The sequence below is a fragment of the Malaclemys terrapin genome, chromosome 13 (assembly GCF_027887155.1).
Source record: "Malaclemys terrapin pileata isolate rMalTer1 chromosome 13, rMalTer1.hap1, whole genome shotgun sequence".
Taxonomy (NCBI): domain Eukaryota; kingdom Metazoa; phylum Chordata; order Testudines; family Emydidae; genus Malaclemys; species Malaclemys terrapin.
In genome coordinates this window covers 39,728,802-39,752,620 of record NC_071517.1, presented here as the reverse complement: position 1 = coordinate 39,752,620, position 23,819 = coordinate 39,728,802, and the positions used below count along the sequence as shown (strand labels likewise).

The 23,819-nt window shown below is 47.6% G+C and overlaps 1 protein-coding gene across 4 annotated transcripts; it reads left to right on the top strand.

The window, feature by feature from the left end:
* The first annotated feature begins 564 nt into the window (after positions 1-564).
* On the top strand, positions 565-20,236 carry LOC128847464 (zinc finger protein 850-like). Of its 4 annotated transcripts, none has more exons than XM_054046900.1 (7): positions 565-695; positions 5,731-5,915; positions 6,448-6,574; positions 7,176-7,289; positions 7,615-11,332; positions 11,879-12,844; positions 14,417-20,236. In XM_054046900.1, the coding sequence occupies exons 2-5, from the start codon at positions 5,892-5,894 to the stop codon at positions 9,309-9,311; spliced, it is 1,962 nt and encodes a 653-aa protein (XP_053902875.1). In that variant the 5' UTR covers positions 565-695; positions 5,731-5,891; the 3' UTR covers positions 9,312-11,332; positions 11,879-12,844; positions 14,417-20,236. The 4 variants fall into 4 exon arrangements, with proteins under 4 accessions (XP_053902875.1, XP_053902872.1, XP_053902874.1 ...); XM_054046897.1 differs by having other exon boundaries at positions 7,612-11,332; XM_054046898.1 differs by lacking the exon at positions 565-695 and having other exon boundaries at positions 5,609-5,915; positions 7,612-11,332.
* The last annotated feature ends 3,583 nt before the right edge of the window (positions 20,237-23,819 follow it).

Below are 23,819 nucleotides of genomic sequence, written 5' to 3'. Positions count from 1 at the left end.
GGGGGCAGCCTCCTACATACTCGTGGGGGCCTCCGTGGAAAATTGCCCCACTTGTCCCTGCCCCGGGCAGCCCTGGCCCTGGCCCTGCAACACTTGTATAGGATAGAGAGGAGCTGCGGTGATGAAGCTTTGACAGGCTAGGAATTAGAGGCCTGTGCCTTTAAGACCCCAGTCCCAGGAACCCGCCCTCTGCTCTGGGGCTGACATGCAGCGTCCTGTGAGCAGAACGAAAACCTCCTCTGCACCCCCACACCCCTAGATTAGCGAGCACAGTGGGTGCCTCATCCCAGGGGGTCACTGTTCCCCCCTCCCCCTCCCTAAGCGGGGGCTTTGTCCCGGCACGGGGTCTGGCAGCGTCTCCACCCCCCCCCGGCTTAACCCCGGCTCCCACCCCCGAGTTTTCCCCTTCAGCCCCTCTTCTGCCGCTCGCTACAGTAGCTTGAGCCCCCCCGGCCAGTAAATTACTGTCTCCTGCTCAGACCCTGACAGCCCCGCGCTGCGCTTTGCCCCCTTAATCCTTTTAACCCCCCCAAAGAGGAGGCAGCAAATCCTAGGCAGAAGTAAGGGCAGAGAGAGGGCAGTGGCTACAGCGAAGGGTACTGGGCATGCTCAGTTCGGTGCGCATGCTCAGTACACCCAAGTAGGGCATTGGGAGCGAGAGCTGTGTGTGTCGGTTCACCCCGCTCGCAGGGAAGGTAAGAGACACCGGCCCCGTCACCCCCGGGCTGCTCCCAGCGGAGCTGGCTGCGATTCCCTGCCCGGGGCCCGGGAAAACTGCCGCCAGCTCCCGGTGTGTGCGGGGCGGGGGAGCCCGGCCGGGCCGTGCTGGGGCTGGGACAGAGGCATGTGGGGGCTGAGGGGGGGGGGAGCCGGGGTGCGGGGGGTAAAACACCCCCAGATGGGGTGAGCCAGCTGCAGTGGTTGCAAAAATAAGGGGGGTGGGGCAGAGGGGCTTTTCCTGCCCCCCTTGCCAGGATCTCAGCTCCCATTTCCCAGAGCCGTGTCCTTAAAGGCCCAGTGCATCGCAGAGCCTGGACAGGGCCCCTCTCCTGTATAAGATGCCACTGAGCTGCTAAAGGAGACTTGATCCAGGGAAATATTTACAGCCCCCCCCCCCAGGAAAAAATATCATTGTCACAGGTACTTACTTTTAGTGTTTAAAAGAATCCAGTTCACAGTTTCTGTGTCTGTGTAAAGCCGCCCAGCGCTTCATAAATGTGTCTTAGCCAGGGTGCCTGGTCCTCTGCGTTTGACTCCCCTGGGAATCCAGTCTGTGCAGTCTCACGCCTTTAAATTAGTTCCTTTTAAAAATATTATTTCTATTACTCAGAGCTCTTCATCCTAAACTTCATTAACATTGTGCAGAGGGACATCATTGTGCCATGGAATTCATATTCTTAATACCAAATAATCATGGGAAATATTAACAGTTGCTCGTAGCTTGACAATCGCATCTCAGGGTGACACTGTAACAGTTCCTGTTTCTATTGCACGATTGTAATTTGAGTTCAGTGCTGACTGATTTAAATACATAAATAAATTTTGTTTTAATTTTATTACCTTGTTGTATCTGAGCCTTTGGGGCGTACTAGCTTCATGCTTTTACAGCTACCCCTTCCAAAGGATCCATATATCTAGAATGGCTGTACAATCCTGTAACATTCGATGCCCTTGTGCACTTAGCTGTACCTTAACGAATCATTTTACTAAAATTTTACTAACCAATCCTAACATTGTAACAAAATTCTCCATCGAATCATACCCCACTCCCTTAATTAATTTACACCTACCAAAATCAATTATGTAACAGACAGAAACAATCAAAGAACCAGACAGAGATCATACAGACAAACAATAGGGAAGTGGGGACCATAGAGACAAAACAATAAAGAAATGAGGATTTCACAACCACAACTATTGATAAGTGGTTTGGAATGCTACCAAACTCAGTTTTCTTTAACCATCTTAAGATCTGTTTCTTTATCTGGTGATAGTGCGGGCTATTAGGACAGGGTCTCCTTTTTAACAGCCTGATATTACATTGATTTAAATGCAATTTAGATGGAATGTGGTGATGTGACTTCCTGCTTCTTAGCTCATGGCTCCTGCTCTCGTAATATAGCTGCAGACAAAGGCCGTAGGCCTCACAATATGGGTACAGGAAAAGGCCTTATCCTTACCGAATCAATCAGTGGAATCCCTCATTCACGGCATCAGGAAGGGAATTGCACTCGATGCAGTAACTGGTCACAGGTATGGTAAGAGATACAAGCAATGGTAGCCCCTCTGCCCCATGGGGTAGGAGAGCATGAGGCGCTGAATATTTTTCCTGGAACTGGTTAAACGAGCGTTGGGGTGAGCAGGGGACTAACCCCTCAGGGATCAGAAGCTACAAGGCAAATATCCACAGGCACCCAGGCTGCCCAGGGCCCTGGTCTGATTTACGTGCAGGATTCAGATCTCAGCCACGCTGGTGACAGACAAGAGTCACTGCTGGGTATGGCAGGGAAGGTGAGTGCGGATGGGCCAATGGGCTCGGTCTCTGCCTGCCGTTACCAGCTTTGCCCGTTACTTTGGTGTACACTCGTTTATTAGGGTTACTCTTCGGGGGGGGGGGGGGGGAATTCTGTAATTCTATCAATGTACTGCTTGTGTCACCTGTGTTCTCATAGAGTGCTCTACTTCTCCCTGCTGCAAGTCCGCTCCCAGTGGAGCTATCCTGCAGGACCTAGATTCCCCAGGGCTGGGTTCTTCCAGCCCCAGAATCAGATGCGCGCACGCACACACACACAGGACTGGGTTAATCAGCACTCCCAAGCTGACCCCTTATGTATCCCTGGACTCAGCAGGCTGTGTTGAGCAGCACCTCCAAGCTCCCACCCTCATATGCCCCAGGTTCAGCACGTCCCTGTCTCCACTTTCACGTTACAGTCGTTCTGGTAGTAACCCACTTGATGAGCAAACCCCACAGGATTTTTGGGTGCTGCAGGGATCTTTAGTTTATGTACGAGAAGGAGCATTGCTGCAGCACAACTGGGGTAGCCACAAACACCCATGGGCAGTGAGGGGGGGTGGGGAGAGGGAGAGCGAAGCAACCAGCTTAACCATGAAAGTTATTTATTGACCGGTAATAACCGTAGGGGAGCCAAACAAAACAGTTATAATATTAAATCTAACTTATTTTTTATTATAAAAGTCAGGTTGAGAAAACTATAACTGATCATACAAGTCAGGGTCAGAAGGCTATAATGAGAGAGAGACAGAGCTGGGTTCTCACCACTGCATGAAGCTTGAATCGATTGGGGCTCCCAGGTGATGGTGGTAGCTGAGGGTCTGGAGTGCTGGAGACCGGCAGAGCCCCCAGCACGATCAGTCAGGAGAAGATGAAGTCCCAATGGAACTGATGCAGATTTTGGATCCAGGCATCAGAGCACTTACTTGAGCGTGGGTAGGGGGTTTTGTAGGGAAACAACAATGGTCCAAGGGAGATCACTAGATTTGTTTTTGTGTAAACTGATGGCTCAAGAGCGTATACCAAAGTTGTTTTGTTCAAGCTAGACAATAGGAAGTGACCATTCCTGGTTATGGGTGGTGTTCCTTCCAGGGAGGTCACAATGCAATTAGGCAGCATCAATATTTTGGATACCAATAAAGGATTTATTAAAGCTAATGATAAAAAAATTACATAACACACAGGTTAAGAAAAGAGTGTGTGTACATCTGGGTTTAGTGCTCAGATTATCCACAAATACAAAGGTCATTTTAAAAGTCAAAGATAATGAAGTACATAATTAGCAATAACTCAAATTTAGGGGAATAAATTTAACAATACAGTTTAGATATTAGAATCCGAATACTTGGGTAAGTCACTCATGAAAAGTTATACAGAGAGTTGTTTGTCAAAAGCAAATATATCAATGAGCGTAAATTGTCTCTCAGTAATTGAGAATTTGTAGGAGTGGATTCATTAACATGTGGAGCAGAGATTCCCCGATGCTGCATTGCTTCCCTGTTTTTCTGGTCCCAGAGTTCAGTGCAGTTCTTGCCTTGGAATCTCTGTTCTCCAGTCTGTATGCTAATGGAGGTGCCGCCCTGTCCCATCTTCTATGCAAATGAGGCTAGCGGAGTTGCCTTAATCCTGTCACCCTTGTCTGGAGGGGTTAAGTGTGTCTCCCATGACCTTTTCATTGCTTTCTTATAAGTCTTTCTTCTGACTTGGTTCAAGCAGAGGCTGGAGTAGGGTGACCAGACAGCAAATGTCAAAAATTCGGGACAGGGAATGGGGGTAATAGGAGCCTATATAAGAAAAAGACCCAAAAATCAGGACTGTCCCTATAAAACCGGGACATCTGGTCACCCTAGGCTGGAGGGGCGGGGTCCTTGATGAGTCAAACAGGCTGCATACTGTGCCCTGGTTAGCTAACATTGGCTCTCCCTTCGGGCTGGGTTTAGAGTCCAGGGCAGACAGTTAATCGGGGGTTGCCACGAAAGGGCTTTGGTTATTGCTAAGGGAGAGGAGGCGGCGGGTGTGTGTCTCTTCTCAGGATATTAGAGCTCTGGAGTTGAGCTCCCTGGGTCCGAAGCTGCTGCCTCCTGTATTTTGATCTGGGAGCCCAAACCTACAAGCTGCTTCTTACCCAGCAGAGGAGAGACCTTTGTTAAATCCCCTCTGTGCCCAGCCCAGGTGGGGACTTGCTGTGGTGGCTGGAACCAGCCCCTGGTGCAGCCCCGGGTTCTGCCCACACCAGCCCCCGAGCCGCACCCTGCAGGTGATGGAGAGACCTGGGGGTAAAGGGCTGGGACTGGGCAGGAAAGTGACTCAGCACAAAGGGCCCCTTTCAGGGACTGGCTGGTGAGTTTGGCCTACAAGGGGAGGGGGCTCTCTGTGTGTCTGCGAGTCCCAGAGCTGCTGTCCCCATGGACACAGCCGGGTTCAAACCCCTGTTAGCAGTGGCAGTGACTGAGCTGCCTAATCATAGAATCAAAGAATATCAGGGTTGGAAGGGATCTCAGGAGATCATCTAGTCCAACCCCCTGCTCAAAGCAGGACTAATTCCCAACTAAATCATCGCAGCCAGGGCTTCGTCAAGCCGGGCCTTAAAAACCTCCAAAGAAGGAGACTGCACCACCTCCTTAGGTAACGCATTCCAGTGCTTCACTGCTCTCCTAGAGAAAAAGTTTTTCCTATTATCCAACCTAGACCTCCTGCACTGCAACTTGAGACCATTGCTCCTTGTTCTGACACAGTATTCCAGATGAGGCCTCACCAATGTCTAATAAAGGGGAACAATCACTTTCCTCGATCTGCTGGCATGAGAGCAAAGGCCCCGGACAATGGTGCAGTCGCCGGTTCTCCTAAGGGGAAAGGATAAAAAGGGAGAGAGGAGAGACTGGAAGGGGAAACCAGGAACAACAAATGGGGAGGGAGGCTCCCAGATCCCAGACCTGCCCAGATCCATTCCCTGCATCCTCCTGGAAACAAGGGGAAGAGTTGAGCGAGGAAAAGCCAGTTCCTGACTCGGGGGGGAAAAGGGAGAGTTAGAGGGGTGACAAGACAATGTCAGGGGGAATCCCCCAAGGTGGCTCCTTTGGTTCTGCTCTTTTTCCAGCATTGGGCTCAGAGACTCTCTTATGAGGAGAGTTTAAAAGTGCCCGGTGGGGTTTAGTTCTTCTGGGAGGGCCCTGGCCTGGGTGGTAATCAACTAACTGGGTTTCTTTGCATCGTGGCAGAGTCCAGAGCGTCTGTCTGCAGGGAGAGAGCCTGGGGGCAATCAGGCTGTGACATGCACTCAAGCCCCTTCTGAAACCTTCCCAATCGCCCCGACAGGCTGAGGAATCACATCCAGATTTCACGCAAGATCGTCCTGTCTTCCAGGGGACAGGGAAGGGAAATGGCTGTGATGGAGTCAGCTCAGGTATTGATTTTCAGGGAGCTGCTGGACGGCGGGAGGGAGAGGCAGGGAGGAGACAGGGTGTGATAAACCTGCTGATTTTCTGAGTAGGAAGGGGCATACCACCATTTGTCAAAGAGGTCATAGCCCTCCTGGGCAGTGCTGGGAACATTTTCCATACTCCCAGTGCTGGAGCCTGAACCCAGTGGCCAGAGGCTGCTGTGAAATACGAAGGGAAGATTTTGGGATTCCTGTCCCTGTCCCTGGCTCAGTGCTCTGCTTGCCATATCAGCCTGTGGCTGGCAAGTGTGTGGTAATTGGTAAATGAGAAGACCCTGCCCTCCTCCATCTGCTGCGGGGGGGGGGGACACAAGGAATTATCACCTTCTCCCTGCCTCATGATAACTCCTGGCGCTCCGAGCAGGGTGGGGGTGGGATTCTGCTACTCTGGTCCTCCCAGAGCTTCCAAGAAGTTTTTTTCTTTTTTCCTCTAATGTGACTAGTGGGATTGTGGCTGGGGCAGCAGGGGCTGAGTGGGGGTCTCTTGTTGTTTCAGTTGCCGGTGACTTTCGAGGAGGTGGCTGTGTATTTCACCCAGGGGCAGGGAGCTCTGCTGGACCCCAGTCAGAGAGCCCTCTACAGGGACGTCATGCAGGAGAACTATGAGATGGTGACCTCGCTGGGTAAGGGATTCCTGTCCCCTCGGTTATTAGAAGCCGTGAGGTCTTCATTTCTGACTCTGGTCAGGTTCTTCCCTGGTCAGTTAGATTGGAGGGGAATGGGTTCCATAATGTGCAGCTGCCACGTGAGAGGGACTTTCATTGGGACACGGGAATCAAAACCTAATGGACATGCGAAACCATGCCCGCCCCTCCAGCATTCGGAGGGTAGGGGGGCAGAAGTCATTCATTGTCCTGTCTGTATTGTTTCTTACTGATGCACAAAATCCCTCTTCATTTCCCTTTTTGGGAATAGCTCCAGCCCTGGGGAAGACTGTGGGCTCTGCAGATTTACAAATAGGAAATCCAGAGCTGTGTGCGCGTCAGCAAGGCCCAACAGCACATAGATCCTGGGAACTCCTTGTGAGGGCGTAAAAATTCCCCCCACCTCCCCAGACGTCTGCTTCTCCCAAGAGGCCTCAGTGATCATGTTCCCGTGCTGTTGGATTCCATGTTCCTCCAGCAGATCATGGTGAGAGGTACCACTCACAGAATGTCCTTTGTGACAGACACTCTTCCAATCCTCCATGTGCCCCGACCTTGTCTCTTTTCACTCCCTGTTCAGGATTTCCCATTCCCAAACCTGAACTGATCTCCCACCTGGAACGAGGGGAAGAACTGTGGGTCCCGGATCTCCAGGTCTGTGAGGAAAGACAGATCCTGAGAGGCAATTGCACAGGTGAGGACTGAAACAGAAACCATCTGGTGAATGAAGGAAAAAGTTGAGAATCCCAAAAATATGTTGTGAGTAAGAGCCCTTTGTTCTTCTTCACCTCAACCAGGGCTGTAGTCAACAGGTACCATTCACGGCTTTCCAACCATCCTGTTAGCTGCAGGAGTTTCCTTCCCAACTTTCCATCCCTGGGAGTGTTTGGGTGGGATCTGGACGCAAAATCCAGTTGCTTAGTCTTCACTATGTTAGCATATTGGGTTTTCCCTTGGTGCTTTTCCTCTTTCTCCCCAGCACAATGACTCCTGTCTGGATTGTTTCTATCTCCCAGCAGGTGATGAGACAGTGGATCAGAAGAAGGATGGGAATCATCATGAGGAAGTTCCTGGGCAAGTGGAACCACAGAGGACCTTTGTGGGAAGAGCTGAAGGGAGTTTATCCCAGTGCTTGGAAGAGATAGAAGCCTGGGGAAATTGGCACAAGTCAGAGAGGCGACTGAAAAACCACCCAAGGAAGAAAGTGGATGAATCTATTATATGTGGGGGAGGAGACAAAGATCCCACAGCCCAGCAGACCAATCCTAAGGAAGAGAACCCCTATCAGTGCCTCGAATGTGGAAAAGGGTTCATTTTCAGATCACAGCTTGTGACACATCAGACAGTCCATACTGGAGGGAAACCCCTTCAATACTTGGCCCATGGGGAAAGCTTCAATAACTGCTCAGATCTTAATAACCATGGGAAAAGCCACATGGGAGCGAAACCCTATCAATGCCTCGAGTGTGGAAACTGTTTGAATTGGAAGTCAGAATTAATTACACATCAGAGAATCCAGACAGGGGAGAGACCCCATAAGTGCTTGGATTGCGGGAAAAGTTTCATGAAGAGGTCAAACCTTATTAGACATCAGGCAATCCACACAGGAGAGAGACCACATAAGTGCTTAGACTGTGGGAAAAGTTTCAGGAACAGATCAGCCCTTTCTAAACATCAGGCAATCCACACAGGAGAGAGACCCCACAAGTGCTTCGACTGTGGGAAAAGTTTCATACACAGGGCAAACCTTATTAGACATCAGGCAATCCACACAGGAGAGAGATCCCACAAGTGCTTAGTCTGTGGAAAAAATTTCATATGGAGGTCACACCTTGTTAAACATCAGCCAATCCACACAGGTGAGAGACCCCACAAGTGCTTGGACTGTGGGAAAAGTTTCATACAGAGGTCACACCTTATTAGACATCAGGAAATCCACACAGGAGAGAGATCCCACAAGTGCTTGGACTGTGGAAAAAGTTTCATACAGAGGTCACACCTTATTAGACATCAGGAAATCCACACAGGAGAGAGATCCCACAAGTGCTTGGACTGTGGAAAAAGTTTCATACAGAGGTCACACCTTGTTAAACATCAGGCAATCCACACAGGAGAGAGACCACACAAGTGCTTGGACTGTGGGAAATGTTTCAGGAACAGATCATCCCTTTCTAAACATCAGGCAATCCACACAGCAGAGAGAACACACAAGTGCTTGGACTATGGGAAATGTTTCAGGAACAGATCATCCCTTTCTAAACATCAGGCAATCCACACAGGAGAGAGACCCCATAAGTGCTTGGACTGTGGGAAAAGTTTCATACAGAGGTCAAACCTTATTGAACATAAAGGAATGCACACAGGAGAGAGACCCCACAAGTGCTTGGACTGTGGGAAAAGTTTCATACGGAGGTCATACCTTACTAAACATCAGGCAATCCACACAGGAGAGAGACCCCATAAGTGCTTGGATTGTGGAAAAAGTTTCATGAAGAGGTCAAACCTTATTAGACATCAGGCAATCCACACAGGAGAGAAACCACATAAGTGCTTGGACTGTGGGAAAAGTTTCATACAGAGGTCAGACCTTATTAGACATCAGGCAATCCACACAGGAGAGAGACCACATAAGTGCTTAGACTGTGGGAAAAGTTTCAGGAACAGATCAGCCCTTTCTAAACATCAAGCAATCCACACAGGAGCTAAACTTCTGTGACACTGGGAGAGAAAGGGTTAAGCAACTTGCATATAATAGACCCAGTGCAACCTTTAGAGACATGTTAAAAAAGTGTGTCCATGTTAGATAAGTTTGAGCTTTGAAATGTAAACTTATGTTAAAGACCTGGAAGAAGATGGTAACTGTAGTAGGCTATAAAAAGCAACAAAGAGTCCTGTGGCACCTTATAGACTAACAGACGTATTGGAGCATAAGCTTTTGTGGGTGAATACCCACTTTGTCAGATGCATGTGGTGGAAATTTCTAGAGGCAGGTATAAATATGCAGGCAAGAATCTGCCTAGAGATAACGAGGTTAGTTCAATCAGGGAGGATGAGGCCATCTTCCAGCAGTTGAGGTGTGAACACCAAGGGAGGAGAAACTGCTTTTGTAGTTGCCTAGTCATTCACAATCTTTGTTTAATCCTGAGCTCATTATGTCAAATTTGCAAATGAACTGAAGTTCAGCAGTTTCTCTTTGGAGTCTGGTCCTGAAGTTTTTTTGATTCAGGATCCCCTTTAAATTTGCTATTGTGTGTCCAGGGAGGTTGAAATGTTCTCCTACAGGTTTTTGTATATTGCCATTCCTAATATCTGACTTGTGTCCATTTATTTTTTTACGTAGGGATTGTCCAGTTTGGCCGATGTACATAGCAGGGGGGCATTGCTGGCACACGACGGTGTATGTTACATTGGTGAACGTACAAGTGAATGAACCGGTGATGTTGTGGCTGATGTGATTAGGTCCTGTGATGGTATCGCTGGTAGAAATATGTGGGGAGAGTTGGCATTGAGGTTTGTTGCATGGATTGGTTCCTGAGTTAGAGTTACCATGGTGCGGTGTGTGGTTGCTGGTGAGAATATGCTTAAGGTTGGTGGTTTGTTTGTGGGCGAGGACTGGCCTTTCTCCTAAGGCCTGTGAAAGTGATGGATCTTTGTCCAGGATGAGTTGTAGATGATTATGCATTGGAGAGGTTTTAGCTGAGGACTGTAGGTGATGGCCAGTGGAGTTCTGTTGGTTTCTTTCTTGGGCTTGTCCTGCAGCAGGAGGCTTCTGGGTACACGTCTGGCTCTGTTGATTTGTTTCCTTATTTCCTCGTGCGGGTATCCTAGTTTTGAGAATGCTTGGTGAAGATCTTGTAGGAGTTCGTCTGTGTCTGAGGGGTTTGAGCAAATGCGGTTATAGCTCAGCGCTTGGCTGTAGACGATGGATCATGTGGTGTGTCAGGGATGGAAGCTGGAGGCATGAAGCTAGCATAGCGGTCGGTGGGGTGGGGTGGTGTTAACGTGACTGTCACTTATTTGTACCGTGGTGTCTAGGAAATGGATCTCCCTTGTAGATTGGTCCAGGCTGAGGTTGATGGTGGGGTGGAAACTGTTGAAATCATGCTCCAATACTTCTGTTAGTCTTTAAGGTGCCACAGAACTCTTTGTCGCTTTCTACAGATCCAGACTATCACGTTAAACCCTTTGATACTTGTACTAGTCTATGTTTTCCTTTATCTTGTTAGAGTTTACCAATGAAACCAAACAGTTCCTGTCTCGGGCTGTATTCTGTTAATTCAGAGTTCAAAAGGGAATAATAACATGTAGATAAAACTTGGGTGTAATAACGTCATTGCATGTCTCTTTAAAGTTTGTGGTAAACTGTCTACCAACTTCTTTATGGAAAATTACCTTATGTTAATCCATGTAGTTAATTACTGGTGATGTTTAGGAAATAGAAGGTTACTTCAAAAGCCTAGTGAACAATAGTTCTCCCAAGGACTGCCTGCTGATGAGAGGCTGCAAAAATCTGTATGAAAACTCTTGGGACCTGATCCTTTTCTCTCCGATCTTGTTAAGCTTTATTCAGAGGAAGTTTGAGTCATAAGATGGAGATCTCCAGTCCCATCTGGACTGCCCTGATATCGAACATTTTTACATGGACTATAACCTATGAAAGGATTCTGAAAAAGACTCTTTACAATTCTAAAGCACCATCTCTACAGTGAAACTGACCTAAGGACTCTATTCATGTCTGTATGTATACCAATACTCTCATTCTCTTTTCTTCTTTTAATAAATCTTAGTTTAGTTAATATGAATTGGCGGTAAATGTATATTTGGGTAAGAACTGAATTATTTATTAACTTGGTGAGTAATGCGGCAAACAGCAGAGGCTAACAGCGGGATCTGTCAGAGAGGAGGTTCGCTAAGTGTTGCATTGCGGGGCTGTGTGGATGAGTTTCTGAGTGTCTGTTGCGGGGGACAGTTTGTCAGTTTGACCATGTGCTTGAGTGTTTGATTGTTTGTTTGAACAGTGTGAATTGGGAGTGCTTTGTTTCAGGTGGGCCTTGAGTGGGCCTGAATGTTATAAAAAGGCAGTCAGCAGTGAACAGCGGAGGCTAGCAGAGGGAGTTTGCCTGGGAGTTCACCTCGGGAGAGCCCACTGAGTCTTGCATCTTGCAGGCTTCTGTGAGTTGCTGCAAGAGCTGAGGAAGCTCTTAGAAGGAAGCAATTATGGAAGGTGAGCATTCAGTTGTTGTAACCTGCACAAGTTGTGCCATATTTGTCTTTCTTCCACAGGAGAGAAGCGACAAAGTGCAAGCTGGTCGCCATATTGGAAGAGAAGGTTCGAGGTCTGGAGAAACAAGTATCGACCGTGTGTTGCATACGAGAAAATGAAGATTTCCTGGACAGACGTCAGGATATGCTTCCACAGGCACAACGTTCTGAAGATTTGGAGCAGGCTGCCCAGAGGGGACAGAGGGATGGTGAAGAAATTTGGCATCATGTGACCTCCAGAAGAAGAAAGAGGAGTGTCCGTGTACCAGCAATGGAGATACAGGTGAACAACCGTTTTCATGTTCTCTCCACAGGTACTAATGTGGAGAGTGGACTAGATGATACATCTGAGGGAAGGGAGCAGAAGGCGGCTCCATCGATTGGAAGGCATGAGATGCACTGTCCTAGGGATGAGGGTTCCAAAACCACCGCTCCCAAGAGAAGGAAGAGGGTAGTGGTGGTCGGGGACTCCCTCCTCAGGGGGACTGAATCATCTATCTGCCACCCCAACCGAGAAAACCGAGAGGTCTGCTGCTTGCCAGGAGCTAGGATTCACGATGTGACGGAGAGACTGCCGAGACTCATCAAGCCCTCGGATCGCTACCTCTTCCTGCTTCTCCACGTGGGCAGCAATCATACTGCCAAGAATGACCTTGAGCAGATAACTGCAGACTACGTGACTCTGGGAAGAAGGATAAAGGAGTTTGAGGCGCAAGTGGTATTCTTGTCCATCCTCCCTGTGCAGGGAAAAGGCCTGGGTAGGGACCGCCAAATTGTGGAAGTCAACGAATGGCTACGCAGGAGGTGTCGAAGAGAAGGCTTTGAATTCTTCGACCATGGGGTGGTGTTCCAAGAAGGAGGAGCACTAGGCAGAGATGGGCTCCACCTAATGAAGAGAGGGAAGATCATCTTTGCAAGCAGGCTGGCTAACCTAGTGAGGAGGGCTTTAAACTAGAGTCACCGGGGGAAGGAGACCAAAGCCCTGAGGTAAGTGGGGAAATGGGATACCGGGAGGAAGAACAAGCAGGATAGGAGGACTTTAAACGAGGTTCACTGTGAGAAGGAGTCCAAAGCCCTGAGATAAGTGGGGAAATGGGATACTGGGAGGAAGCACGAGCAGGAGAGTGCAAGACGGGAGGACTCCTGTCTCAGACTTAGAAAGCGGTACAATCAGCGCGTTATCTTTAGTGCCTATATACAAATGCAAGAAGCCTGGGAAACAAGCAGGGAGAACTGGAAGTCCTGCCACAGTCAAGGAACTATGATGTCATTGGAATAACAGAGACTTGGTGAGATAACTCACATGACTGGAGTACTGTCATGGATGGATATAAACTGTTCAAGAAGGACAGGCAGGGCAGAAAAGGTGGGGGAGTTGCATTGTATGTAAGAGAGGAATATGACTGCTAAGAGCTCCGGTATGAAACTGGAGAAAAACCTGAGAGTCTCTGGATTAAGTTTAGTAGTATGAGCATCAAGGGTGATGTCGTGGTCGCAGTCTGCTATAGACCACCAGTCCAGGGGGATGAGGTGGACGAGGCTTTCTTCTGGCAACTAGCAGAAGTTACTAGATCGCAGGCCCTGGTTCCCATGGGAGACTTTAATCACCCTGATATCTGCTGGGAGAACAATACAGCAGTGTACAAACAATCCAGGAAGTTTTTGGAAAGCATAGGAGACAATTTCCTGGTGCAAGTGCTGGAGGAACCAACTAGGGGCAGAGCTCTTCCAGACCTGCTGCTCAGAAACTGGGAAGAATTAGTAGGGGAGACAAAAGTGGATGGGAATCTGGGAGGCAGTGAGCTTGAGATGGTCAAGTTCAGGATCCTAACACAAGGAAGAAAGGAGAGCAGCAGAATACAGACCCCGGACTTCAGAAAAGCAGACTTTGACTCCCTCAGCGAACTGATGGGCAGGATCCCCTGGGAGAATAACATGAGGGGGAAAGTAACAGAGGGGTATCCGTGTTAATCTGAATCTGTAAAAAGCAACAGAGAGTCCTGTGGCACCTTTAAGACTAACAGAAGTATTGGAGCATTAGTTTCGTGGGTGAATGCCCACTTCATCAGACGCAAGATGAAGTGGGCATTCACCCACGAAAGCTTATGCTCCAATACTTCTGTTAGACTTAAAGGTGCCACAGGACCCTCTGTTGCTTTTCATGACGGGGAAAGGAGTCCAGGAGAGCTGGCTGTATTTTTAAGAATCATTATTGAGGTTGCAGGAAAAAAATATCCAGATGTGTAGAAAGAATAGTAAATATGGCAGGCACTTGGCTTAATAGTGAAATCCTTGTTGATCTTAAACGCAAAATGAAACATACAAGAAGTGGAAGATTGGACAAATGACCAGGAAAGAGTATAAAAATATTGCTCAGGCATGCAAGAGTGAAATCAGGAAGGCCAAATCACACTTGGAGTTGCAGCTAGCAAGAGATGTTAAGAGTAACTCAAGGAAAGTGTGGGCCCCTTACTGAATGAGGGAGGCAACCTAGTGACAGAGGATGTGGAAAAAGCTAATGTACTCAATGATTTTTTTGCCTCTGTCTTCACAAAAAAGGACAGCTCCCAGACTGCTGCACTGGGCAGCACAGTATGGGGAGAAGGTGACCAGCCCTCTGTGGAGAAAGAAGTGGATCGGGACTATTTAGAAAAACTGAACGAGCACAAGTCCATGGTGCCACATGCGCTGCATCCGAAGGTACTAAAGGAGTTGGTGGATGTGATTGCAGAGCCCTTGGCCATTATGTTTGAAAACTCATGGCGATTGGGGAGGTCCCGGATGACTGGAAAAAGGCTAATGTAGTGCCCATCTTTTAAAAAGGGAAGGAGGAGGATCTGGGGAACTACAGACCAGTCAGTCTGACCTCAGTCCCTGGAAAAATCATGGAATAGGTCCACAAGGAATCAATTCTGAAGCACTTAGAGGAGAGGAGAGTGATCAGGAAAAGTCAGCATTGATTCACCAAGGGCAAGTCATGCCTGATTAACCTAATTGCCTTCTATGAGGAGATAACTGGGTCTGTGGATGAGGGGAAAGCAGTGAATGTGTTATTTCTTGACTTTAGCAAAGCTTTTGATACGGTTTCCCACAGTATTCTTGCCAGCAAGTTAAAGAGGTATGGGCTGGATGAATGGACTATACGGTGGATAGAAGGCTGGCTAGATCATCGGACTCAACGGGTATTGATCAACGGATCCATGTGTAGTTGGCAGCCCGTTTCAAGCGGAGTGCCCCAAGGGTCGGTCCTGGGGCCGGTTTTGTTCAATATCTTAATTAATTGTCTGGAGGATGGGGTGGACTGCACTCTCAGCAAGTTTGCAAATGACAGCAAACTGGGAGGAGTGGTAGATACGCTGGAGGGTAGGGATAGGATACAGAGGGACCTAGACAAATTAAAGGATTGGGCCACAGGAAGCCAGATGAGGTTCAACAAGGAGAAGTGCAGAGTCCTGCACTTAGGACGGAAGAATCCCATTCAGTCTTACAGATTAGGGACCGAATGGCTAGGCAGCAGTTCTGTAGAAAAGGACCTAGGGGTTACAGTGGATGAGAAGCTGGATATGAGTCAACAGTGTGCCCTTGTTGCCAAGAAGGCTAACGGCATTTTGGGCTGTATAAGTAGGGGCATTGCCAGCAGATCGAGGGATGTGATCATTCCCCTCTATTCGACATTGGTGAGACCTCATCTGGAGTACTGTGTCCAGTTTTGGGCCCCACACTACGAGAAGGATGTGGAAAAATTGGGAAAGAGTCCAGCGGAGGGCAACAAAAATGATTAGGGTCTGGAGCACATGACTTATGAGGGGAGGCTGAGGGAACTGGGATTGTTTAGTCTGCAGAAGAGAAGTATGAGAGGGGACTTGATAGCTGCTTTCAACTACCTGAAAGAGGACTCCAAAGAGGATGGATCCAGACTGTTCTCAGTGGTACCTGATGACAGAACCAGGAGTAATGGTCTCAAGCTGCAGTGGGGGAAGTTTAGGTTGGATATTAGGAAAAACTTTTTCACTAGGAGGATGGGGAAGCACTGGAATGGGTTACCTAGGGAGGTGGTGGAATCTCCTTCCTTAGAGGGTTTTAAGATCAGGCTTGACAAAGCCCTGGGTGGGATGATTTAGTTGGGATTTGGTCCTCCTTTGAGCAGGGTGTTGGGCTAGATGACCTCTTGAGATGCCTTCCAACCCTGATATTGATTCTATGATCCTTTAGGATTGGTAGAACTTTTTATAAAATGAACAAGATTTTCAGTAATCCCAATCATGTTTAACTGGGCTGTCTGGGAGGGAGCGCCAGGTTAGGTTGCTTCAAGGGAGCTGTGCTTTGGCCTGTGTTAGCCCAGGAAGGTATTGTAAAAGCTGTCTTGTTGCTGGCTTGGTGAATCCAAGTACTGGAATATTCACCAATTTTGAGGATTGACTGCCCCATTCTGTGCAGTTTGCCTTAACTGAGCAATCTCAGTATGCCCCCACCCCCCAAGATCATGGTTATAACTTCATATATGCCTTGCTTGTGAGAAAAGTTTCATTCAGCGATCACACCTCATTAAACATCAGAGAACCCACCCAGGTGTGAGAGACCCTAGCAGTAGCTTGACTGCAGGAAAAGATTCAGTCTGAACTCACACATCCGTGAACTGCAAAACAGAGAGACCGTGAATGCGGGGGAAGCTACATTTGGTGTTCCCAGAGTATCAGGCATCTGCTAATCAACGCAGGGAAGTGACGGCTGAGATGTTCTCAGTATGGAAAATGCTCCAAGTGGAGCAAATGCCCTGTTGGACATTACAGACTCCTCCTCACAGCAGGGAAATTCTCTCAGGGCCCTGGCTAGGGCTGGCCCTGGTGACAAACCCATTTCCTTTTTCCCAAACACATCAGGGGCATTTGGCTCCGAAGGATCCAGCTGCCCATGGCTGAGGTGAGGATACAGGAGCAGCCGAACATCAGCTGGTCAGTGACCCACTGGCTCTGCCTGGTCTAAGCAAACCCCAGGCAGAGTGGCAAAGTCCCCATGAGCCCCTCCTCCCTGCTGCAGCCTTGGCTGCTGAGCTGATGGGCTATAGGTGGAGGAAGGGGGAGAGAGAAACTCCTCCAGATGCTCCCTCTGCCGGGCTGAAGTTCCCCCCTCTCCCTTCCCCTCCCAGCCGGGATCCCCCTGCTATGGTGATGAGGAGAAAAACACTTGGGCCAGGCCCCACCTTCAGTCTAGACCCCTTTCCCCATCTTCCACCAGCCCCTGGGCGGGGCTCCCCCACTGACCTGGAACTGTCCCCTGCAGAGGGAGTGTCCCTAGGACTGGTAACTCCTCCGCTCCCCGAATCCACCAGGACATTGGTCTCTGGGGGATCAAATGTTAAGGGGGCAGGGTGATGGGTTCTGGGGAGGACACTGAGGATTGTATGGCTGGGGCTGGTGGAGCTGGGAAGCAGGGGGAGCTGGGTGCTGGGCTATCGAGTGTTTGGGGATCATGGGATAAGAGGCGAGCGAGAGCCAAGGAGTACCGAGGTGCTGCTTCTCATCACTCACCCCCTCTGCCCCTTCCCCCTGCCTCCTCTACATTCAGACAGCACCATTATCAGAGCCTGGTTTCCACATGGTCTTTTCTTCTAAGCCTGGATTTCCCACCTCTGCTACAGCAGCATCAGCCTCTGAGAAGGAAGCAGCATTGCCTAGTTGATAGAGCTCTGGCCTGGGACTCAGGAGTCTACTGGGAATAAATGAGGAGTGATCATATCAGCCTCCTAGTTTCTGTCTAGGGCAGGAAAATTGGTTGAGATTATCTAACGTGTCTCCTTTGTTCCTCCACCCCTTTTTCTAGTCCAAACTGACCCTTAGCAGTTTATTCCCATCTCCCATTAGCAAAGTGATTGTTAGAGTCACTAAGTGCCCCCTATGGAGTGAGATTGTCTCATTCCCAGACATCCTCACATTGCTCCAGATTATGCTGAAAAGCATTGAATTATTTTGTGTTGTTTCTCCCTTATACACCAGCATTCAATAGATTCTAAAAGAGCTGGAGCAGGGATAGTAAAATAATGTGGTGTTTTACCTTCTGTATTATTGCAGAGGGTTGGATTGAGTCCGGGGGATTCCCTCCTCCCCCCATCAACCTCACACGTCTTTTCTTGAACAGCCTCTGCCCAAGCCATGGAGAGTTTATCGTTTTCCCATTCTACCCCTCCACCTTCATGTGTGTCATTTACCACAGTGTCCTTTTCCACCATGCTTAGGAATCAGGGTTTGATTTCTTTGATCCTCAGTCAAGCCCCTGCGCACTTGAGACAAAAATGTCACGTTCCTGAAGGGGGAATTCAAATGAACCCCAAAGCACAGTTTGAGCTTCAATCCCTATTGCTGAAGTGGCATCTGGGGTTTTTCCAGCCAAATCCAGATAATTTGTAGATAGGAAGTTTTTGGTGAGGTTTGTCTTTTTTTCCTCTTTTTTTTCCCATTACGATAATGCTAAAACTTTTATCATTAACTGTCATAACAATAAAGGGAAGGGTAACAGCTGTCCTGTGTACAGTACTATAAAATCCCTCCTGGACAGAGACTCCAAAATCCTTCTCCCTGTAAAGGGTTAAGAAGCTCAGGTAACCTGGCTGGCACCTGACCAAAGGACCAATAAGGGGACAAGATACTTTCAAATCTTGGGGGGTGAGAAGGCTTTTGTTTGTGCTCTTTGTTTTGGGAGGGCATTCACTCTCGGGACTGAGAGGGACCAGACATCAATCCAGGTTCTCCACATCTTTCAAAACAAGTCTCTCCTATTTCAAACTTGTAAGTAAATAGCCAGGCAAGGCGTGTTAGTTTTCCTTTGTTTTCTCAACTTGTAAATGTACCTTTTACTAGAGTGTTTATCTTTGTTTGCTGTACTTTGAACCTAAGACTAGAGGGGAGTCTTCTGAGCTCTTTAAGTTTGATTACCCTGTAAGGTTAATTTCCATACTGATTTTACAGAGATGATTTTTAACTTTTTCTTTAATTAAAAGCCTTCTTTTTAAGAACCTGATTGATTTCTCCTTTTTTTAGATCCAAGGGGGTTGGATCTGTATTCACCAGGAGTTGGTGGGAGGAAGGAGGGGGAATGGTTAATTTCTCCTTGTTTTAGATCCCGGGGGGTTGGAACTGTATTCACCAGGGAATTGGTGAAGGTTTCTCAAGGCTTCCCACGGATGGGAATTCTTGGGATGGTGGCAGCGGACCAGAGCTAAGCTGGTAGTTAAGCTTAGAAGTTTTCATGCAGGCCCCTACATTTGTACCCTAAAGTTCAAAGTGGGGATACAGCCGTGACAATAACACAGCCAAATAATGCGACAGTGCAGAGTAAAGCCGGTTTAGCCTGTTCAGAAGGAAATGGGTAAAATTGTTCTCCAGATTTTGAGCCTTAAGATTCTCTTGGATTTCACTTCATGAATGGGAAAGTGGTTTGTAGCCCACCCTGGTTTGCGGGTTTTTTTCTTCTATCTGGTGAAGGCTGTTCTGCCACGTATTTTGATATTAAATTAGTTTGACAGGATGTAACTCAGAATTATTGGGGACTTCAAAAGACAAATGATCGCTTGCCAGAATGGTCCTTTCTGATTTTCTTTTCACATTTCCCTAGCTTTTGTCATGAGATTTTGTCCTTTGAACAATGAAAATGATCAGTGACATTATCTGATTAAAATATGACCATGGTAGATCATTGTTGCTACCATTGTTATATAATCAGTGAATCTTATACAAAGTGTGCTGAGTAAGGTGTCAATGGAGAGGGTGTGATTTGCTGAATATGATTATGCTATTTGTATGTATGTACCATTTTTATATTTGAGATTATGACTACTGGCTGTATACCTGTATTTCAAAAATGTTTGCTCCTGGGTAACACCCACAAGGTTTTTCACCTGTACATTTTGGAGGAATTATTCAAGTTCAGTGGCCCATCAAAAGAACACTTAACTCACAATGGCAGATGCCCACCTACGCTGCACAGACTTTCCTGTGAACGTTCCATCTGAAGTATAGGTAATGGCCTGTACTGTGAGTGACTGAGTGAAATCAGGCATGGACATGTGACTTGCCCATGTGACTCCAAACACCTCTTGTTACGGTGGTTTTTCACAGTGAGAACAATGGGATTCCCTTCACTTGAGAGAAGCTATAAAAGGCACTGGAAACATCTCCCTTTTGCCTTTTTCCTGCTCAAACCTCTGGACTATGGACTTATACTAATGGGAGCATTCTAACCAAAGGACTGAGGATTTCCAATGATTCGGAAGCCACCAGAGACTTGATTTAAGCTGGCCGTTTATTCCATCACTGCTACAAGCCTAAGCCAAGAACTTTGCATTTATTGTATGTATTTGATTCCTTTAATAAATTTTAACTCTCACCTTTCTTTCTTTTTCATAAACAAGCCTTTAGATTTTAGATACTAAAGGATTGGCAACAGTGTGATTATTGGGTAAGATCTGAGTTATATATTGACCTGGGTGTGTGGCTGGTCCTTTGGGATCAGAAGAACCTGCTGTTTCATGAAATTGGTTGTAAATAAGCAATCTTTAAGTTCAGAGGTTTTGGTGGTGATATAAGGGCTGCAATGCTTTTTGGATGTCTTGTTAGCCAGTGTGGTGAAACAGAAGTTTACTTTTGTTGCTGGTTTGATATATGTCATGGGAGAATAATCACCAGTTTTGCAGTGTGTCTGCCCCATTTCTCAGCAATTTATCCTGAATTTGGAATTTTCAGTTGTGACCCATGGAGGCACTGTTACAGGCACTGTTTGTTCTTGCGAGCCTGAGAGCTGAGGCTGAGAACTGTGAACTCACTACACATGTCCCGGATAGAGAGGAAATGTCCTACGAGTGCTCTTTGAAGTCGTCCTGAAACTCTAAAGGGCTACCAATGAAGTCCCAATAGGATTGATGTGGAGAGGGGTCGGCGTCTTCCCATTGCTGAGAGGAGGAGGGAGGGCAAATGCCTCTCATTTATTGTTAGCGCTTTTCTACCAACTTTCACTTGTTCCTCTTTCCCTGGGGCGCGTGTGTGGCTGGAGCAGCAACATACTGGGTGGGTATGAAATGCACCGTGTGGAGCTGGGCGTTGGATGGAGATGCGGCGGGGGGGATTTAGCTTTTATTTCTTGCTTCGAAAAGAATAAAGTAGAATTTAATTTCTCAAACGCCCGCTGTCCCTTGTCTTCAATAATGGGGGGAAGGGGGAAATGGTCTTTAATGGACTCTGAAGTTAGGGTGACCAGATGTCCCGATTTTATAGGGACAGTCCCGATTTGGGGTCTTTTTCTTATATAGGCTCCGATTACCCCCCACCCTCTGTCCTGATTTTTCACATGTGCTGTCTGGTCACCCTATCCCAGGTTTTCTGGCTGTCACCCATTGATGCAGTTGGGGAAAAGGCTGCTATCATTCTGGAGTGTATTAACATGTATTAACATGAGTGTTGTATGTCAGTTGCGGGAGGTCGTTGTCCCGCTCTCCTCGGGCCTAGGGAGGCCTCATCTCGAGTCTTGTGTCCAGTTCTGGGCACCACACCTTAGGAAAGATGAGGACAAATTGGATCAAGTCCTGACGAGAGCAACAAAAATGGTAAAAGGTTTAGAAAACCCGACCTGTGGAGGAAGGTTAAAAGCAGTGGGTCTATTAGTCTTGAGAAAAGCAGACTGGGGATGTTATGCAGCCATGCTAAGGGCTGGGGATCAGTTGTGACTGGGGATCAGTTGTGCTCCATGGCCACTGAAGGTAGGAGGAGAAGTAAAGAGTGTTAAACTGCAGAAAGGGAGATTTAGGTTAGAGGTTACAAAAACTTTCAACCATGTGGGTATTTAAGCTCTGGAATAGATTCGAAAGGAGCTTGTGGAATCCCCGGCATTGAACGGGGGTCGGTTGTTTGTTTTCTTTTGTTTTTTTTAAGCCCCTTAGAGGTGTTATTTTGCCATCCTTGAGATCCATAGACTGCAGGTTCTGGCTATGACGTTTTCTCAGGGATCCCCGGACTGTGAATCTCCTTGTTACCCCCCTGCCTCAGTGTGAGGGGGACGTCCTTCTGCTGAACTGGGTGTCAGTTCCCTGTCACCTCCAGCCTTCAACTCCCCAGACAAACTGCCCAAGGCTCTGCCAGTCTTTACTTTGCCTTGCAGGTTAACACGAGGCACAACCTTGTCTTGTATCAGGGGGTAGCCGTGTTAGTCTGTATCTACAAAAACAACAAAGAGTCTGGTGGCACCTTAAAGACTAACAGATTTACTTGGGCATAAGCTTTCGTGAGTAAAAACCTCACTTTGGAGCTTCTCCATCATGTCCTTCTCTAGTGTCCAGCCCCTCTCCACTGGACACTCAAATTCCCAGGTAAGCCGGCCCAAAGGGACAATACCAACTGGTTTGATTCAATAGAGGATCAGCCCCAAAATAACATCACAGCTCTGAGATATAGTTTTAGTGAAAACAAACAGGAGTTTATCAATTAAGATTTAAGAGATAATGAGTGAAGAAATAAGACCAACAGGTTACACATCGAACACCAGGTATAACAGTCTGAGTTTAACAAGTAAAATCCATGGCTAAAGCGTTCTTCCAGGGTCACCAGCCACCTTTGTTGGGATCCCCCTTTTCATGAATGCAAAACGCATTCTCCTGTTTGCTGCCTGAAGGATTGCAGGGTGCAGTTTTTGTGCCCCAGTTATAGTCCAGTAAACAACTGATGTGCCCCGCACCCATTGTTTGTTCTCCAGTGTGGTCTTTCTGTTGGTCCTATATGCAAACTGGGCCTCCAATGTGTTCACCTACAATGCTTCATATGAATGTGGGAGACAAATGAGTAGGTATCCCTTTGTCTGGCAAACCATATTTCTCACCCCTGCTTTGATTCAGACGTTAAAACATATGTCCCAGTATATAAACATAGTTCCTCAAAGATCATCTGCCCCCACTTGTTGTAAGGCTCATAAGGAACAATGTGACATGAGCCTTTATTAGAGACCTCCCATGACCATGGCAGTGCTTTAACATGCCTTGTGTGGTCGCGGTGCAGTGCTGGGAAAGAGCTCTCCCAGCGCTCTAAAAAAACCCACCTCCACGAGGGGCACTGTGTACACTGGTGCTTTACAGCACTGCAACTTGCTGCGCTCAGGGGGTTGTTTATTTTCCAAGCCCTGAGCGAGACAGTTGCAGCACAGTAAATTGCCATTATAAACAAGCCTTTAGTGACTCTAACAATCACTCTGCTAACGGGGGACTGTAATAAACCACTAAGGGTCAGTCTAGACTAGAAAAGGGGGAGGAGGAACAAAGGAGATGCACTAGCTAATCCCAACCACTTTTCCTGCCCTAGACAGACACTCAGAGGCTGATATCACTCCCCATTTATTCCCTCTCTGGAAGGCACAGATTTGTCTCAGGACACCCCACAAGCTGCTGGCAGAGTTGGGAGTAGAGCTTAGGTCTCCTGAGTCCCAGGCCAGTGCTGCTGCCCTCTCTGAGGCTGATGCTGTGTAGCAGAGGTTGGAAATCCAGGCTTCCAAGAAAAGGTCCTGTGGAAACCCATCTCTCCTAATGGTGCGGTCTCAATGGAGAATGGGCAGAGGGGTGTGACCGGGATCCTAGTGGGGAGCCAGCTATGGTCACTTAGTTAAGGTGAACTGCAAAGGATGGGGCAGAAAATCCTCATCGAACTGGTGGATATTCCAATACTTAGATTTACCAAGCCAGCATAAAACAGCTTCTTTATTACCTTACTGGTTACTCAGAAGTCCAAACAACATAGTTTCCTTAAAACGATTCAGCCACAGCCCTCCATCCAGGTACCCACGTTAAATATGATGAAAATTTCTGTAAATCTCATCTCATCGTGTAAAACAAAAGATTCTACCAATCCCAAAGGATCGGATACATTACCTCCCAGGTTAAAGAATGATTCTGATTTTAACCAAATACACGCTACAGCCAATTCTTATTAACTAA

Coding starts and splice junctions, on each gene's coding strand:
- LOC128847464 (XM_054046897.1), top strand. CDS start 5,892: ATGGCTGTGATGGAGTCAGCTCAG. Junction 5,916..6,447: donor CTGTGATGGAGTCAGCTCAG/GTATTGATTTTC, acceptor TTGTTGTTTCAG/TTGCCGGTGACTTTCGAGGA. Junction 6,575..7,175: donor TGAGATGGTGACCTCGCTGG/GTAAGGGATTCC, acceptor CTCCCTGTTCAG/GATTTCCCATTCCCAAACCT.